Here is a 21,021-nt window from a genome sequence, read left to right on the forward strand (position 1 = left end):
CCAGGCATGCACTTGGTTGTGAGAAATCATACCCAAAGGTATTGGAAATTAGTGTAAAATGGACTTTGGACAGCCTGAGTTCACAATGTAGCTTCGTGACTTGATGGTTGCTTACTATAGGGCAAGTGGTTTAAGATCTCTAATCTGCACTTTAGTCTCGTGAAAGGACAAAATGATAATCATATTGCCATCTTGCATGAGACTGTAAATATTAAAAAAACATATGTATACAACTTGATTAGCATGGTGCCTGACAAATACAGCAACTAACGACAAAAGTGCCTTAAAACATCTTGTTCTGTCTGGGAGAGATTAAGAACCAATTCTTCCTTAGGCCTAGAAATAATTGTTTTATCCAAGATTAAGCTTCCAAATAATGCTTTAGAAACTGCAATTTGTAGTATTTACTGTGAACAATGTTCTGTGGTAGAACACTGGAAGCAGGTTTACAAGGTTATGAATAGAAAGATCTCAGTGGAAAGCATTTCATGAGAACCTTGTTAAAAATTTTTTAAGTGACATATAATAATTTTACATATTTATGGAGTCCAAAGCAATGTTTTGATACATACAATAAGTAGTGATCAAATCATAGTAATTAGCATATCTACTATCTCAAACATTTATTATTTCATTGTGTTGGGAACATTCAATATCCCCTCTACTAGCTATTAGAAAATATATAATATATTGTAAACTGTAGTCATCCTATAGTGCTATATATAGTACAATTTATCCCTCCTATCTGTAATTTTGTATTCTCTCACAAATCTCACCCTATTCTCTCCTTCTCAACTACCCCTCCCAGGCTCTAGTAACCTCTGTTCTACCCTTTACATCTATGAGATCAACCTTTTTAGCTTCCATAAATGCATGAGATCATGACATGTTCAACTTCCTGCTCTTTGCTTATTTCACTTAACGTAATGCCCTCCAGGCTTATACATGTTGTTGCAAATGACAGAATTTCATACTTTTTTATGGCCAAATAGTATTTCATTGTGTATATATACTACATTTTATCTTTCAATTCATCCCTTAATGAATACTAAGGTTGATTTCATATTCTGACTATTGTGAATAGTGCTACAATAAATATGGGAGCATAAATATCTCTGTACTGTACTGATTTCCTTCCCTTTGGATAAATGTCAGTAGAGGGATTGTTAAATCATATGGTACTTTCATTTGCAGTTTTTTGAGGAACTGCCATACTGTTTCCTGTAGTGGCTATACTAATTTACATTCCCACCAACAATGTTTGCATTCCCCTTCCCGTCTTCACCAGCATTTGTCATTTTTTGTTTTTTTCATAATAGCTGTTCTAATTGGGGTCGGATGATGTCTTTTTTTTTTTGAGATGGAGTTTCACTTTTGTTGCCCAAACTGGAGTGCAATGGCACGATCTCGGCTCACTGCAACCTCCACCTCCAGGGTTTAGGCAATTCCTCTGCCTCAGCCCTCCCAAGTAGCTGGGATTACAGGCTCCCGCCAGCACACCCAGCTAATTTTTGTATTTTTAGTAGAGAAGGGGTTTCACCATGTTGGTCAGGCTGGTCTCGAACTCCTGACCTCAGGTGATCCACCCGCCTTGACCTCCCAAAGTGCTGGGATTACAAGCGTGAGCCACCATGCTCAGCAGGATGATATCTTACTGTGGTTCTGATTTGCATTTCCCTGATAATTAGTGATGTTGAGCACTTTTTCAAATATTTTTTGGCCATTTATATGTCTTCTTTTGATAAATATCTTTTCAGATCGTTAGTCCATTTAAAACAGATTGTTTATTTCTGTGCTAGAGATGTTTGAGATCATTGTATTTTCTGGATAGTAAGTCCCTGTAATATGAATAGTTTGCAAATATTTTCTGCCATTCTGCATTGTCTTTTCAGTCTCTCAATTTCTTCTTTTGATGTTCACAATCTTTTTAATGTAATCCCATTTGTTTATTATTGCTCTTGTTGCTTGTGTTTTTGAAGTCTTATTCATAAAATCTTTTCTCAGCCCAATGTTCTGAAGCATTTCCCCTATGTTTTCTTCCAGTGGTTTTATAATTCCAGATCTTACATTTAAGCCTTTAATCTGTTTGGAATTAATTTTTACATAAAGTAAGAGATAGAGGTCTAGTTTCATTCTTCTGCATATGGATATCTAGTTTGCCTAGCACCATTATTGAACAGACTGTCCTTTCCCAAAGAAATGTTCTTGGCACCTTTGTCAAAAATCAGTTGGCTGTAGAAATGTCAATTAATTTCAGGGTTCTCTATTCTATTCCATTTGTCTATGTGCCAGCACCATACTGTTTTGGTTATTATAACTTTGTAGTATATTTCGAAATTGGTAGTATAATGCCTTCAGCTTTGTTTCTTTTGCTTGAGATTGTTTTGGCTATTTAGAATCTTTTGTGGTTGCATACAAATTTTAGGATTTTTTTTTTCTATTTCTGTGAAGAATGTCATTGGTACTTTGATTAGTAATTGATAGTGATTGCATTGAATCTATATATTGCTTTTGTGTGTGGTCATTGTAACAGTATTCTTCCAGACCATTAACATGGGATGTTTTTCCGCTTTTTGGTGTCTTCCTCAATTTTTTTTAACCAGTATTTTATAGTTTTACTTATAAAGATCTTTTACTTCCTTTGTTAAATTTGCTTCAGGTATTCGTGTGTTGGGGGGTGTGGTATGCCTGTTGTAAATGGCATAGCTTGCTTTATTTCTTTTTCAGACTGTTCACTCCTGGCATATGTAAATGCTACTGATTAGTGTATGCTGATATTGTATCCTGCAACTTTTTAAAATTTATTTATCAGTTCTAAGAGTTTTTTGGTAGAGTCTTTAGGTTTTTCTGCATATAAAAGTATGCCATCTGCAAAAAGGGACAATTTGACTTCTTCTTTTCCAATTTGGATGCCTTTTATTTCTTTCTCTTGCCTAATTGCTCTGACTAGGACATCTAGTACTGCGTTGAACAAGAGTGGGCATCCTTGTCTTATTCGAGTTCTTCGAAAAAAACATGTTTAGCTTTTCTTCATTCAGTATGATGTTAGCTGTGGGTTTGTCCTATATAGACATTACTGTGTTGAGGTTCCTTGTATTGTGGACCTTCTATGCCTAATTTATTGAGAGCTTTTGTTTTTTTCATGAAGGAATGTTCAATTTTATCAAATGCTTGTTCTGTGTCTATTGAGATGATCATATGGTTTTTGTCCTTTATCCTGTTGATGTGATATATGAGAAGCTATCCATACCACAGTATATGAAGGGAAGAGAAAAGTCCTTCAATATCTGATATTACAGAGATGAACAAAAATAAATTAAATTTCTAATACATTATCAGTGAGATTTTTTCCTTGTTTGGATATACACTCTATTTCAAATTTTGTATGTTGGCATTTTTTCACATATTATTTTACTTATACAATTCAAATTCTTATAGCATCTCCCTACATGTACCAATATACATGGACCTCCATTCCCATAAATAAAGATATTTTATTTAATAATGGGGAGCAAAAAGTAGCAGTCACTCATGGGAGAAGAGAAGGCCCAGCAGAAGAGCAAAGATGATGTAAGGGAAAGGTGTATATCTGTTCTCTGATTGTCCGGTTGCTTGTGGTTTGCCCCTATCTTATGGGCTGGTGTCAGAAGTTGACAGAACTTTTCAAGAATGAAATTGTAGACATGAACAGAGCTCAAGTGATTGACTGGCAGAGACAAGTTATGACGTTTAACCATAGGCACCTTTGTCTTTGTGGACCACTTCCTTCATTAAAAAATAAAATAAGTAATACATCAAAATTTAAAATTATATATTTATGACTGCATTTATATAAATAGGATCTACAATCCCAATATTATTATTATTATTATTATTTATTTAGTATTATGTTAATTTTTTCCAATTTTAAAATGAATTAAATTTAAAACATTTTCTTGGACCTCTAAATTATCATAGGTCCTAGGTGCTGTGACTCCTGTGTCTAATGAATAAATCAGTTCTGTCAAGTAAAATGGAAGTGTCACAACTTCCCCCAACTCTCCATGTCAACCCAGGCACTTTCTGCCAAACCCCTCCTTGCGTTCCACACTCATGGAAGTGTTGGAAGCCTCTAGATAGAATATCTGGTAGTGGCGATGGTGAAGGTGAAGGCAGTGGTTAGCTTTGTCTAGCTAGCTTTGTGGGCATTTACCGTAGACTGGTGGAAGATGGAGCAAGAAAGGAAGGGCAGGAAAACCTGATGTAAGTGGCTTTGTGATCACATGTGAGAAATCTCTTGGGGATTCTCAGAAAGAGCCAGGAAAAGGTTTTAGGGCTTGTAAGAATGTGGGTTCTACTAAATAAACTGAGTTTGGGGTTATTTTATATATTGGCTTATAAATGCTTTTGTATATCTTGTGTATTTAGGAGGAGTGCAGATAACATTTATGTTTCTTTTATGGCCCACATGCAAACAAACAATTGAGTTTCTATATGGTTGGCTAGATACTTTAGGGATTGAGTCTTCAGCAGAGAATCAAGTAGTATTTCTTAGGTGTGGGATATATAGGGTGAGCTGGATTGGTAAGAGAACTAAAGTGTGCTCACGGTGCCTATAATGTGGGAGATTTATAACAAAGGTGCACTCACTGCAAAATGGGTGATTTGTGCTGATCTCAGAAATTGGGCATAATGTACATTAATCATTTTCTGCTTCCATCTCATTAAATAACATCCGTGGAATTTCTTCTGAACTCCTGATAATGTCTGTGCTCTCCATGCCACCAATTCACATTCTCTACGGTTGGTTCAGTAAAACATATGGTGGTGAAATGTGAAATAAGTGGCATAACTCTTTTTTTTTTTTTTTTTTAATTCTGACACTATCCACCTGGAGATGAAGTGACATAACTCTTGAAGCAGTAGTTTGCAGAACATTCTGTACAAGCAAAAGAGAATCACAAAATTGACCCAGAACCGTAACTGTGACGAAAGCCAAATGCAGCATGTCATGGCTATTCTGACCTGTGCTTTCCTCACCCAGTGATAAAAAAAGTAGTAATGACAATTGACATACACCGTGTATTAATGAAATGATTTTTTAAAATATAAAATGAAGCAAAAGTAGGTTTGTGTTCTTTCTGCATTCTTACAGCATTTGCTGTAATATTTCCATAAGGAGGGATTTCTGAGCATTTCATTTTACCATAACATTCCTGATATAACATACCTTAAGGAAGGTAGTACTCAGAACCTCTCAGTTTGAATGCCAGCTTTCTTTGTAGATTTAGGTGAATTATGCAACTTCTCTTCCTTCAAAATATCCATTTAGATCTTTTTGAGGTATGATCTGCAGACCAGACAAGGACAGTAGTATGTGTCAGTTCAGTAATTATGATGATCTTATAAACTTTTAAGATTTGCAATTCAAGCCAAGAAATATGCCTCTGTGTATTTGATCTCCCTCAGCTCTGTGAAGAGTGAACTAAGTTAATATTTGTGAAAGTTCTTTGTGAGCTGTAAATTCCTATATAAAACTGAGATACCATTTTCATTTATCAAGGTTTTTCTTGCTTCATAAGTCCATGTTTTTAGTGGTAAATTATAAAAGAATAATTTATAAACAGCAGTGCAGGTCCATAATTCTGGTATGTGTCTTAAATACTTGCTACAGTAGTGATGAATGAAGGCCCCTTGGAAATCTCTATAATAGACAAACAAGAGGATAGTAAGAGTAGAGAATTTGAAGATTCCAAGTACAACATAAATGAAAATATAGTTTTTATTTCCCAACATTTTTTAAGTCCTAGACAATTTCCTACTTGCATGCCAAGTGTAAACACTATCATTTCATCAAATTTAAATAATCTTTTTGAATTTTTGGACAAAATTCTTAACTAAACTTATTTTGAGAAAAAAAATTGACACGTATTACTCATATTTTTCATCATTTTTTGCAAAGTATATCCAGGATTTCAGAGTCAAGGAGTTATTCATTTAAGTTGAAACACTATTTATCTGTTAAATCATGAATTTATTTTATATTGCCCAAGAAAAGCATATATATATATATGTTATATATATATTTGTTGCATAAGCCAACAGAACTTTGTATAGTTCTGTAGGGCAATGCCAAAAAGAAGCCATGGGTGACACAATTGCGTTGAAATAATGCCTCACTAAAGTTTCAAGAAATAAATGCAAACTCATTTAAAATTGTCTAGTTAATTTTAAAATTCCTTCAAATTCTTTGAGGAATTTGATAACAATCAAATTTGATTGTTAACAATAATCAAATTAACTTATGGAAATCTTCCTAAAGAATGTTATTTGATTTGATTTTCTTTTGTTGTTGGAGTGGCAAGGGAAGTGTAGTGGGAGATCAATATTTATTAAACACTTATATTTTGCCAAGTGTTATGATAGGTATTTTATATAGACTAATCCAGGTACTTTTAAAAATAATAATTTGTGTATTATGATCCTTTTGGATCTTCAGATATGTCTTTTTATTCTAGCCAAATTCATAAAGTAATTGTCCTTTTGAGAACCAAAATATTTTTTGAAGACTTCTTGCTAGTAATGAAATCAATGTATTACTAATATTATTTTGCTAATTAACTATATTTATTAATTAATTTTATGAGTAAGAACTCTTGATTTTCCATGACAGAGCTCTACTCAAATGACATGAATTCTTCTGGAATGTGTCTTAAACTAGGGGAGAAATTTTACAATGGGAAATATATCAGGTTAGCATTCAACTGATGTGGAGTATGTGTGGAGTGAACATTTGGTGGTTTGGTAAAACAGACATGATTTTGTAAGGATGAAGTAATTACTAAACCATGTTATTTCTACCCTTCCCAAGTAGGTTGCCTACCTATTTCAGTCTGAGTGACTTGTTTCCGAATAACCAATGGCAGGATTCTTGGTGAATTACACAGTCTTGGGATCTGATCATCATTTTTCTAGTTTCTAATTCTTAGCAGTAAGCCTGGAGGGCATCATCGTGGGCCTTATTTTAATGATCTTTGCCTTCCCAATGGTTATAAAGTATTAATACAGGAAGATGATTTTAGGAAAGGTTATAAAACTAGATTTGTGTTCATCCTGTATTTAAAATATTGAAGAAAAAATGATTTTTAAATTTAGATCATTTTAACTCATTATACTTAAATAACTTTTCAAGTATATATTTTTATAAACATACATTCTGTGAATATCTAAACATTTTAAAAGTATCTGTAAAGGAAATTAGATTATATAACATAATATTATATTCGTGTGAACTTAAATTATTAAAGCAAATTATAAAAAGACTAAGTTACAAGTTTTCATACAAGTCTAAAGATCTTCCTTTCCATTTTTTTAATTAGGAAAAGAAAATTGAAGTTGCCATAATTTTAATTACTTCGGCCGGGCGCGGTGGCTCAAGCCTGTAATCCCAGCACTTTGGGAGGCCGAGGTGGGTGGATCACGAGGTCAGGAGATCGAGACCATCCTGGCTAACATGGTGAAACCCCGTCTCTACTAAAAATACAAAAAACTAGCCGGGCGTGGTGGCGGGCGCCTGTAGTCCCAGCTACTCGGAGGCTGAGGCAGGAGAATGGCGTGAACCTGGGAGGCGGAGCTTGCAGTGAGCCGAGATCGCGCCACTGCACTCCAGCCTGGGTGACACAGCGCGAGACTCCGTCTCAAAAAAAAAAAAAAAAATTTTTAATTACTTCATAGCTATCATTCCTTATGCTTATACATATTAATAAAGGAAATGATCTGTATATCATGAGAATCCTGCTATATGGCATTTTCTTTAAATGCATCTCTGAAGATTGGAGTATTGTAAAAAACTTAAAGCTTAAATAATTGGAATTTGTCAAATTATGGGTTATGTACACACACATTATTCCATTTTACTCTATATTAGTTACTGTTATTCCATGGATTTTTTGATATTCTATGGATTACTCCAGTCATTTTTATGTACTTAAAAATATAATGAAAAAATTAAAAATGTTTTTATTCATATGACTACAATTAAATTGATTACATTTCTCAATTATACTAACAAAAGTAGGCTGGGCGCGGTAACTCATGCCTGTAATCTCAGCACTTTGGGAGGCTGAGGCAAGTGAATCACCTGAGGTCATGAGTTCGAGACCAGCCTGGCCAACACAGTGAAACCCCGTCTCTACTAAAAATACAAAAATTAGCTGAGCGTGGTTGCTCATGCGTCTAGTGCCTGCTACTCAGGAGGCTGAGGCAGGAGAATCACTGGAACCCAGAAGGCAGAGGTTGCAGTGAGTTGAGATGGCACCACTGCACTCCAGCCTGGGTGCCAGAGCTAGACTCCATCTCAAAAAAAAAAAAAAAAAAAGAAGAAGTAAAAATAAACAAAGAAATTGGAATGAAACACATTTTTTTTCTAAATTATAATTGAAAATTATAAAAGAAATTGTCCTCCAAGGTTCTACTGAAAAACGTGGTACACATTTGAGTGCTTTATTCAGAGGAGATATTTTCCCTAATATTAACAAATTTTAAAATATTATTTCAATTGACAAAATGTAAATTAACACATTTCTGATGATAATTCTGTAAGAAGTGCCTGAATTCCTCCTTCTTCCCTACCAGCTGCAAATGACTATCTCAATAAAAAGATTTTGAGGTTTTTTTTTTTTTTTTTTGAGACGTAGTCTCACTCTGTCACTCATGTTGGAGTGTAGTGGCATGATCTTGGCTCACTGTAACTTCTCCTCCCTGGTTCAAGTGATTCTCCTGCCTCAGCCTGCTGAGTAGCTGGGATTACAGGCGTGTGCCATCATGCCCTGCTAATTTTTGTATTTTTAGTAGAGACGGTGTTTCACCATGTTAGTCAGGCTGATCTTGAACTCCTGGCCTCATGATCCGCCCGCCTCGGCCTCCCAAAGTGTTGGGATTACAGGCGTGAACTACCGCGCCCAGCCCAGATTTTGAGATTTTTAAAAAGAGTTTTATTTTAAGTACAATTGATTTCCTTTTAGATCCTCAACCGATGGGACAATATATGAAAAAGAGATATTTGCCATCTGCAGCTTACAATTTATTTAAAAAACAGGAAGATAAATTACGACAATTAACTATTGAAAAGGTGTTAAAATATAATGTGGTCATTGCATGGAGGTATTTTCGTTAGTAACAGCAGTCATTTTATCAAAATGAAGGTAGTTATAAGGATAGGGATTTTATGAATAATCCTAAGGAAAGAAAAGATATGCCAGAGTGATTAACTCTTTCTCATTTCAAGTACCTGTGATAAATAGAATCTTCTTAGTCATTATTTGTCATTAAACAGGTCTTATATAAGATTAGTTAAGCAAGGAAAATAAGCGCTTATTTTAGCTGAAGTTTTCTTCTAAGGGTTTTTAAGTTTGTGATTTTTAAAAAGTCCATTAAATATTCTAAATATTACTGTTTTTATTTACCAAAGTTTGTTTTTTTCACTGGTGTTGGTATATGAAAGAATAATGCATAGAACACCAAAAAGGATATGACAGTAATTTGGCTTAAAAAAATACTCTGATGACATCTTAAATCTCTTTTAATTTGTTCTAGAGAACTTTTGAAAAGTATTGTTTGTACTGCATCTACAAAGTGCAGTGGGGACTAAGTTTTAATTATCTATCTGTGGGAGACAAATTCTGTTAAACTTTATTGAAGCCATTTGCCAACATTTGGGTATTACATGTTAGAAATATTGAACTTCTCAATCTTTTCAGTTTTATTTCTTTCCTTCTTTGGGTGTTGCATATTCATGAAATAAATAGTTTTCAGTTGTAAATGAATACTTAGAATTGGGATGACATGGTCAATTCTGAAAATAATAAAAATAGGAGCACAAATAACCTGTCAACTCATTGCATGATTAGGTGAATTCTGCATTTGTCACCCTCTCAAATTATATAATCATGGGCCGGGCACGGTGGCTCATGTTTGTAATCCCAACACTTTGGGTGGCTGAGGAGGGCGGATCACCTGAGGTCAGGAGTTCGAGACTGCTGGCCAATGTGGCAAAACCCTGTCTCTACTAAAAATACAAAAATTAGCTGGATGTGTAATCCCAGCTACTCGGGAGGCTGAAGTAGGAGAATCACTTGAACCCGGAAGGCAGATGTTGCAGTGAGCCAAAATGGCGCCATTGTACTCCAGCCTGGGAGACAGAGTGAGAGTCCATCTCAAAAAAAATAGATGTGTGTGTGTGTGTGTGTGTGTGTGTGTATGTATATGCATATCTCTATATATGTGTATACGAATATATATACACATATATATATATGTTTAGCAATCATGGGTCATAGATGTGACCCCAGAGCCAAATTCGGCTGGCCAACTGTGTATATATGGCCCATGAGGTAAGAATGATTTTTACATTTTAAATGGCGTGGTTGCTTTGTATTGCTCAGTACCCTCTACTGGCCTCAACTATATTATGTCTAATCCTGGGAAAGGGCCTCAACAAGAAATAAAAATGATTTTATAGAATGCATTTTCAGAAATTATTTTGTATTGGAATAAAATTATGACATTTTTGTAATTAAATCCTAAGTACTATGATGTAAATAATTATCATAGAACAAAGAGTTACTAAAGGAAGGAAGGATAGTCGTGATTTTGGTGTTAAAAGATAGATAACAATTGAAAAGCAGAGAGGAACTGCAGGAGGAAAGTATTTTAGTTTATGGGATCAAGGTGTGTGAAGATAAAACTGGGGCTTTAGAAACATTCAGTCATTGGCATGCTGAGTCACTAGAAAGTGAATAGGAGAAGTGAAATCATGTGGAAAATTCATTGATTGATTTATTCAATAAATACTGAGTTGCAAAGCTTTTGTTGGTGTGAAGTGATAAGAGTGAGATCCAATGTTATTAGAATAAACTCTAATAGTTACAAAGAAGAGGCATTCTAAAAGATGAATCTGTAAATGCAAGAGAGGAATCAGAAAAAGATGAGTGGGCAAGACTTCCTTTTATAAGTGAATTTAGCCATAAGTTCCATAAAGCTTGTTCCCAGTTTCTCCTGGTATATGTTCATCATAAAAATGCTTTAGACATATTATTATGACTTTATCAGTTCATAAATTCATATATTGGCTGAATGTATGGTTTTTGTGACTGAATTTTTTTAAAATAATGCTAAAATTGATTTTCGTAAACAAGTTTTCCAGATTAATAATAAGAATACTAACTTGACACAGAATGTTTTAAATAAAATCATTTCTGGGAAATGAGACATTTATTTCTTCAGCAGATTTATTTTGAAGAGGCATAACCTACAAGAGAAATCATAATATTGTAACCAAAGCAATTGTACCTTATGCCTGAGCAGATTTAAAGGCTTTCTATAAAGATCCCAGAGATTTGTAAAGACTGACAATATAATCAATAGTTTTATTATTTAACTAATCAGTAAACCTACTTTCCAAGGCTATAAATTCTTAGGAAGTTCTTGAGTGCTGAAATGTGGTCACAGGGTAGTCTGCCTTAATGTGATGTGTACAGCTCTGCCTCCAGCAGAAGAAAATGAATTCAAGTAACGGATGAATAAACCAGCTATATTGCAATTTAAAACTAATGTCATGATAATGACTGGTCATTGAAGAATATATTCGCTGTTACTAAATGGGAAGACACAGTTTTGATAAACACTTTTCTGTCTCAAGTACAAAGGCACTTGACCTAAATGATTTAGTTGGATTATAAATTGTTGCACACATCTTGCATTCATTTTAAAAATCAATCTTTAACTGACAGATGTTGTCATTGATTTCACAGTTGTATTAATTTGTTGTTATGTTTTTATTTCCTGCATACATATTGACAAGTTATCACTGTTGAACAAACTATTAATGACATTGAGTTTTATTGCTGCTGTGACATTCATCTTAATTCCAATGTATTGTTTTAAAGTCAGATACAATTGTTTATTTTGTTAAGTACTGCCTGCATGTTTAACATTTTTAATTCCTTCTTCATATTAATTTAGCATCTTTCAAGCCACTGAACTAGGTAGAACCCATCAAATTGGTAATAATTCCTGTATTACTTACTTTTAATATGATAAGACCTAATATTAAATACCATACAAATAAATGCCAAATAAAGATAACTGAGATGAGTATATTGCTATTTTTAAAATTTTTCTTTTGACTTGACAGAATTAAATCTTATTTTCCTCAAAGTACTCTTTATGCTCCTAATTTCATGACACATATTTTTATATGGCTTTGAATCTAAACAATAAGCCTTCAGAGGGACAGAATCTCAAGAGGTAATGAAATTTTTCACTCCTTTTCCAGGATGAGATGCTCACAGTCATTTTCCCTCTCAGAGATGCTAGTGACCATTCAGTCTCTCAAGACTGAATATTTAGTAGTCTACGCTCAGGATCCAGTCAGAAGACACATGCTGATCAGGAGTTTACGCACAATCACTTTTGAATTCATCAGCTTTTCTTCTTTTCTCAAATAACATATCTTTTGTTTTTTATAGGCAGTATTTTTTTACTAGTTTCCTGCCTAAGGTTTCTCACTCATTCAATCCATTAGCTTCTTTCCCAGCAGTTATTGTTGTAAAACATAAAATAAATTTATATCATTTCCCTGATTAAATATTTAGAAAAATGCCTTTTTTTTGGTAGAAACTTTTTTTTCTCTCTTCTAATTAATATGACTCAAGATTCATTAATTTGAAGAGAATGTAATTTTGGTTCCAATAGTTGCATGTTCTGTGTTTTGCCCTATGGAGGAATGACAGAGAGCTGCATATATTTTTATTATGTATTTTATCTAATATTTTAACACATAACCCACCGCCTTAGCCAGTCTATGTATGTAAACACAATATGACTTTGATTCTCAAATCGTTTCACTATATTGATTAGCTTCTAGAGCTGTGATTTCTGATTTTTAGAAGGCTTTTTTTTCTTTTTTTTTTTCTTTTTTTCAAATCAGTGTTTAAGTTCACCTTGGATTTCAGTATACATTTGAGAAGTTTTAAATTAGGTTTAATTATTTTTGATACTTTGCAAATGTGTTTTTTGTGAAATTCTTTCCTTACCACCATTTAAATTATTTGATTCCTATTCAATTATTTGCCATCACTCAGTTCTTTTCACACTAAAAAAATGAAGATCAGTGGATTCACTATAAAATCTTTTCTCCCATTTACATGAGGACTGGTTAAAATCATTTTAGAATAACTGGACTTTAGAGTAAATATTCAACATCTTATATCACTAAGATGCTTCACAAGTTAGCGCTGACATATTTTTCCTGTATTCTGCAAGCACATGGATTATGTCAGCCACTGTGTTAAGAGCTGATGATATCATCCCTGTTCTTGAAAAGTGCACAGTTTGGTAGGAAAGGTGGGCACTGAATGTTACAACAGTACCATATCCTAAAGTAGTTTCAAAAGTATCTATAACATATTCATTTTTCTCCACCTACGGTCACACTTTATTTCTTCTCCTTTTTATCCCTTCATGAGCCAACCTTGTCTGTCTGAGAGATTTGATTTTTCTTCTTTGAGATCAGTTAAAATGAGATCATTTCTCTTGTGAAGCCTTTCTATGGTCCCAGTAGAGAGTATCAATTATTCTTTCATAGAATGTTCCAGGGCGTTCATTTATATTTTTCTATTGTATGACTTCAGTCTTATTAAGTATACTTATGTATACTTATAAATTCTATTTTCGTTTCTTTTCTTTTTTTCTTTTTTGTTTTTTCGTTTGTTTGTTTTTGAGGTAGAGTCTTGCTTTGTCTTCCAGGCTGGAGTGCAGTTGGGCGATCTCGGATCACTGCAACCTCTGCCTCCTGTATTCAAGCAATTCCCCTGCCTCAGCCTCCCAAGTAGCTGGGATTATGGGTGCCTGCCACCACTCCCAGTTGATTTTTGTATTTTTAGTGGAGATGGGGTTTCAACATGTTTGCCAGGCTGGTCTTGAACTCCTGACCTCAAATGATCCTCCAACCTTGGCCTTCCAAAGTGCTGGGATTACAGGAGTGAGCCACTGTACCCAGCCTAAATTCTATTTTATTTTTCTCTTATCTGATATCTAATCTTGCTATTTATTTACCTTGTTAATCTCTCACAGTGGAATGTTTTCTTGTGTATTTGTGTATTCAAAATGTTTGTGAATTTATAATCATTGGGATTTAAAGGAATTATCTGCACCTTAAATTGACAACATGTCTTTCAAGATCATTTTGGCATTAGCTCTTTTCAAGCACTCCAGCAGTATCACTAGTCAAAAAAATTTTATGGTAACATAAATGTTTTTGTCATCTTCCTATACTGCTGAGAGTCAAATGTTTTCTAGTATATCCTACGTCTGAAACTATAATTTTTCTAGATGTTATTCATAGGTGGTGGCCTCATTACCAACTTCTCTTCTTGCAGTAGTCTGTTAACCTTATCTCCCATGGGCCTGAAAATCCATCTCCCAATGGTAAAAAAGACCAACAGCACTCTATTTATCTCCCATAACTCTTATTAAATGTCTTGTTTTCAGTAGTGTTTTTTGATCCCTAGAGACTTCTTTTTCTTGCTTGCAAACATACATCTAAAAACATGTTTGGCATAATTTCATCTAGCATTTCTAGATGAGAGATATAAATTTGTTCTTGTTTTGAGTCAATTATGCCAACAACTATATCAGAATTTGTTGTTTGTATGAGTTTTTTTTTTTTTTCCCCCCTGAGATTGTGCAATTTGATGATAAAGTGGGCTCATTTTATTTATCTAGATTTTCTCAGCACCTTGTAGGAAAGCAATATATATTAGCTACATATTGTCTCTTTTACAAAGTGAAAAATTAATAGAGATCCCTAAATTTGCACACATGTCCTATAAACCTGTGTAGTTCTTTTAAGTTTATCTTCCTACAGTCTGTTTTCCAAAATGTGAATTATTTTCAAAAGCAAGATATGTTTGGTCTTGATCACTATTATATATTTTTTTGTTTTTATTTCAAAAACTCGATTGACTTTACTAAAATCAGTTCCTTTATCCAAGCACATTTTAAGTGTTCATAGTGGGAATAATAATTGTTCTTAATTTATGTTTGAACTTTATGCATAAAATTACATTTTGTAATCTCAATGTAATTATTTTTCAAAACCATTTTGCGAAATACCAGTATTTCTATATAAATCTATAGAATATTTTCAAAAACAAATTTTTTCTATGTAGATATTTTAGGGATATTTTTTAAATCCAAGATTTATATATAATCATACATGATGATTCCAAAAATTACCTCCCAGTTCAGTTAATGAATATAGTTCTACGTCAGTTAATCTGAAAATATTTAGATTGAAACAACATTGTATAAGAATAAAACTAGAATGTGAAAGAGTAAGAAAATGTTCTTGGTATGCTTACTGGAAGAATTAAAACGCCTGAGGTATAAAATGGAAAAAAATATTTACAAATTCTTTCCCGTTTCAACCAGTAGATGTCATGTTTGGATGTCAAAGCCCAAGATTATTATAAGGCTATTTCCTTAGTTTTACTGTGTCTTTTTTACAAATCAGTATATAAGCATAAAGTATAATTGGCTCTGAAATTAGAGGAGAAAATTAAGTGTGTCCCATTTCAAAAAATTTAAGATGCCCTTTTCCAATAAAATCAAGAAGCATTTTTCCTTTTTAAAGCTTTTCCTTGGTAGGTTCAGTAGAAAGTATGCCATAAGGCGTAAGTAAGCACGTCTTTATTTAATCGTGATAACTGAAAATTATTTCTGATTAGCAATTACTTATTACTAAACATTACTATTTATGCACCATCTAAAAATGTTTTTTACCTTTAATTCCAAGTAATATGATTATTCAACTAAAAAAAACTTTCACTAATTTGTTTTTTAATCTCATGATTCTAAGTAAAAAAAGTAATAGAACGTATTGTATTTGATTATTTATTTGTATAACCTTTCATATGTTATCCCCATCTCCATTCTGCACCTTTATTTATTTATATATAATATGAGATATTGAAATAGTCTCTAAAGTATTTTCTAATCTAATGATCCATGAAAAAATATTACCTGTGGTTTAGCCAAAGCAGATAAAGCATTTTTAAAAATACATTGGAAAACCTTTGTAATAGCCTGCAATTAAATATAAAGATAACATTTTATAGTGAAATTGGATCTATTTGTAATATTTTAGTGGGTTAGATTGGAGCTTAATTTTTTACTACCTTGAAAATGGATCTTGATAAACAAATTCATATTACTCACAAGATCATGAGGATCTGTTTTTTAACTTCAGGGTAAAACTATTTCAGTAACCTCAAAAGTGTTCATTTAGATAAATAATGTTCCTAGAACAATGGCAATTTGTATTCATGGCATGCAGCCAGTTATCCTCGTGGTAGTCAACAAAAGTCAACTATACTAGGATAGCTACTTCCTGAAATGCTTCCAATATTTCCGGTTATTATTCTATTCTACTTCACCCCATCCCCATTATCTGATGTCTCTCAGTCTTGCCCCAGAGAGATCCTGGCTGTCGGATCAGGCATCCAGTCTCAGAGGAGGAAGAAGACCAAAGAGATGTTTCTTATGACTTTAGGATAAGTTTTTACATCTTTTATTATATAGACTTGGAGGTAATTTCAGAGAGAAATTTCAGCCTGTTTAAAGCATTCCAAATTGTAAGACCTGTATTTCCTTCCATCAGAATAACCCAGGGTATTTGAGAATGTCTGAATTCCTGGTCACCACCTTAGAGGTGAATTCATCCTTATGAATACTATATTTGGAAAGATAGTTTTCTTTACAATAAATACCTAGCCTTTCAAGAGAACTTTTTTTTTTAATGTTATGAGATAATTTTGAAGTGCCAGTTCCTCTGTATTTAAACCATATTTAGTCTAAAATTAGTTAACACATCAAATCCAGTTTGACAGGCAATGTTTTATAGCAGCCTACAGTTCAGTTTCAGGACTGAAAGTTATTTTAAATGACCATCTTGTGGGCAGCTACCCACCTCAGCCCTGCTAAATGGCTGTTTAAGTGTTGACTAAATACCTCAAGTAAAGGGAAATTTATAGTCTACTGAGGTAGGCCATTCCATATTTAAAAGTCATTGGTAGAACATTTCTAAGTCAAAGTATGTACCCATTTTAATAGGAAATCACTGGTATTCATCTTATTTCATATATCTGTTAACGTTTATTCTGATTTTATCTGTGATCTATTTCAACTCCTAGAAAACTCTATTCTCCCACCCCCCACCCCCGCTTTTTTCCCATGCTAAATAATCCCTAGTTGTGCCAGTATTCTCTTCTTAATTCTCTTTGAATGAATTGTTTACTTTATTAAGAATGGGCTACCTAGAACTGAATCAGTCACCCTTAGGCTTCTTTCTTGATTAAATAACAAAAGCAACCCCTCAGTCTTCATAGAAAAGAAACACTAGACTTTTACCTCCCCAATTCAATCTAGATACCAGTCTGTAATGAAAACACTCTAGGTTTATGTTACTCATCTAAGCAGCTCATTACTTCTTTAGTAAATTTGTAGGTATTGAATGTGTATTTTTAATTAAAACCTCTAGCTATCTGACTCAGCTACTACTAAATTCACCACTTTTATTTCATTTTGAAAAATTTTGTTTCAAACACAAATTACCAAGAATGTTTTGCTAATTGACTCCTTCACTCAGTATGTTGTTTTCCTCTCATTTGGGACTTTGCTTTTTTTTTTTTTTTTTTCCTGGTAGAGGCATGATTTCGCTTCGTTGCTCAGATTGGTGGGTCTTTAACAACCGGGCTCAAGAGATCCGAGCACCTCTGCTGCCCAAAGTGTTGGGATTACAGGCATGAGCCCTACAGCTGGCCTAATCTAATTAAAGGGAAAAAAAAAGAAAGAAAGAAAAAAAGAAAAGATGTTAAATGAGTGATGACAGAAATGCAGCTTTTCCACTTATTAAGAATTGCAAAGCTACATGAAAAGTCTGGAAAAAATGTAATTAATTTCCATGAATGAGGAGGCCACACCTCCTCATTCATTGTGTTCTTAATATCTAGGACAATATTTTTCATTGAATAGATTGTCATTAAATATTGTTGTATTATTAAATAAATATGTTATTTGTAATAGAAAAAATTATACTTCAGAATATTGGGAAGTTGGATCTATAATTCCAAATGGTGTATAAACTTTTCATTTTGGCAATTAAGAAAAACAGATGTTTTTTATGTGCTATATACGCTATATGTAATTCATATTTCTTTAAAAATCTAAATATAAGCTAAATATTGACTAGATCTTTTATTAAGTAATTGTTTTAAGTTGTATTAAGTTCACTTTATTGATGAAAGCCACAGGTAATACAAACACAAATTTTCATTTCTGCTAATTGTTTTCTACACAGTGAATCACTCACTTCCCAAAATACCTCTTTTGACCTCTAGGATACCACATTTTTAGTTTTCCCCAAATTTATGGTTGTTCCCTCTTGGGCTTCTGTGTGATTTTTATCTCCTCCCATAACTCTCAACCTTGGATTGCCCCAGTGTCAGACTTTCACCTTCTCTATCTACTCACACTCCTTCGGTATCATGGCTTTAAATTTAAATTCTATCTGCATGCCTACGGTTAGCAAGATTATATCTCCAGTTCTGATCTCTCTTATATTCCAGACTAGTTATATCCTACTGCATACCTGATGTATCCGTTTAGATCACTCAAATTATTTAAAAATGACTTTGATCTTCTTTCTCCAGATTTCATCCTCCCATAGATTTCCATTTTGGTTGATGAAAATCCCATTCCTCCAATCACTTAGACCAAACACTTTGTGTTCATCCTTCTCTTCTCACCCTGCTCATCCAATCAACCAGGAAATCTCACATTGTTCTCAAAATGTATCCAGAGAATTGACTGGATTTTTACTAGTGGAAGGTAGAGTAGAAATGGTAAAAGGGCCAAAGGGAATAAGTATGCTTACACTACAATATGTCATCATTCAAATTTAAACACACTTCTGTTTTCAGGAAAGGCCTATGCTCCAGAATTCTATTACGATACCTACAATCCAGTATGGCAGAACAGGCACCGTGTTTATTCTTACAGTCTACAGTGGACACAGATGAATCCTGATGCAGTGGATCGGATTGTTGCATACCGGTTGGGTATCAGACAGGTGAGAAATCTAATCGATGTCCTTTTTACTTTGTGGTCCTCTGTGAAGATCTTGTTGTTACCATTTTTCTAATAGTTTTGCATGGATTCCAAAATATATTTTATGTGTATGTGTTTGTGTGTGTGTGTGTATCTATACACACACATATATATATGTTTTCACCATATGTATATTACTCTACACAAATTGTTCCAAATTACCTAAAAATCTTTGAAATTACACATTTTTCACTATGATAGCAGACATATTAAAGTGACAGCCTTTGAGCCTTCTAAAATCCTTCATCACTAGATATGTGAGATAAATTACATGGTATAACTTCATGAAAGGAACTTACTTCAGATGTGCTCACACTCACCTGTACTGCATAAGCATTTGTCTTGTTTCCTAAGAAGCCAGAAGTCGTACATATTTTTACTTTAGGAGTTCAAGATATATACAGAATGTTGCATAAGCTAATTTAATATATCTGAGAAATAGAAATATTTTTGTAAAATGAAAAGAAATTAAAGTATGATAGTTTCTTAAGGAAGCTGAAAATCAAGGGTTATGTGGAAAAAATTGTATCTTTTTCAAAGGGTTAAAATGTTAAATTCACGTATCCTTCGTATAAATGATATTTTTGAAATTTAAATGTAGGTCTTTACATTGTTTCTTGTTAGCATATTATCTGGATGAATTTCAGCATAACAAAACATTTTTGAGGATTTATTTGATCATCACGTAATCTATTAGCTCTCTCCCAAAACCTTGTATTATCCCTGGATTGGCAAAGTATATGTTCCACTTCCTTAACTAAATCACAGAATAATCTTTTGAGTTGGGATGGTAGAAAGGATAAAATTGTCATAGAGTAAGACTGATCAACCTCCAATGATTCATTCAGCTATTCTATCATAAAACCATTGTTTTTTTTATCTTGCTCACAAGGTTACAATAAAATCACTTGTATAATACATTACTCACATTAAGATACATTGTAAATTGCATATTCTTATTCAGCCTGTTTAAGATTCTCAAAAAAGTGAAAGAGCTTTTCCTAGTGAACACATCCTGGCCTTTGATAATTACTGGAATCTTCTCTAAGTGCACACAGGCTACCGATACAGCAGACCATAGTGGATCATTCTCGATGTTTCTCTGGTTATCCCTCATTGAAAAAGGTCTGTAGGTAAATCTGAGCAAAACCGAAATCTATATGAACATTGTTCTACTCATTCTAATTTGCTAATTTTCTTTAACAGAGAAGATACAAACAATAGCAGCAACAAAACAAATAGCAGTTCTTTCTCCCTCAGTTTGTGGGCTTATTTCTTTTTTTCTTAACACAGCTAGTATTTTATAACCTTTCATATTTGGAGTATCTATAAGGATTCTTGACTTTACACACTTCATACACTTTTTAAAACTCCTTACTACATTGTTTAATCATTCACATTCACTTTTTTGTTATACATTCTTTGTAAAAATGTAAGAATCTATGACTAAATTTTCATTTGTAAAATTGTTTTCTTTAGGTTATTATTGTGCTATTTTCTGGTTATAGGTTTATTTGCAAAGATAAAGTCATAATTGTATCTTTAGTTTCTTACTTTCTTCCTCAGTTGTGTTTTCTTGGTGTCTCTGGGTAACTTCCCATTACTAGCTGTGTGTTTTAAATTCATAGAATTTACCCAACCCTTCTCATCATCCTCTTCCTTTACTCGTATGCACCTCAAAAACTTTGTTTCCACACAGTATCTGTGTTGTGGATGCAAATCAAATCCTTACCTATAAGCCAAATTTTAGTAAGTTAGAATTCCTCCCAAAAGAGATCCCATTATTTAAGCCTTCTCTTTCTCATCCATATCTTG

The 21,021-nt window shown here is 33.4% G+C and overlaps 1 protein-coding gene across 1 annotated transcript in view; it reads left to right on the forward strand.

The window, feature by feature from the left end:
• The window catches only part of MDGA2 (MAM domain containing glycosylphosphatidylinositol anchor 2), a 916,950-nt gene that overhangs the window by 797,108 nt on the left and 98,821 nt on the right, over window positions 1-21,021 (forward strand). The window contains exon 10 of the mRNA XM_011989775.1: window positions 19,020-19,168. Within this exon, the coding sequence (XP_011845165.1) occupies window positions 19,020-19,168 (149 nt within the window). The remainder of the gene's footprint in view (window positions 1-19,019; window positions 19,169-21,021) is intronic.

This window comes from Mandrillus leucophaeus, unplaced genomic scaffold (genome assembly GCF_000951045.1).
Source record: "Mandrillus leucophaeus isolate KB7577 unplaced genomic scaffold, Mleu.le_1.0 Scaffold362, whole genome shotgun sequence".
NCBI classification, from domain to species: Eukaryota; Metazoa; Chordata; class Mammalia; order Primates; family Cercopithecidae; genus Mandrillus; species Mandrillus leucophaeus.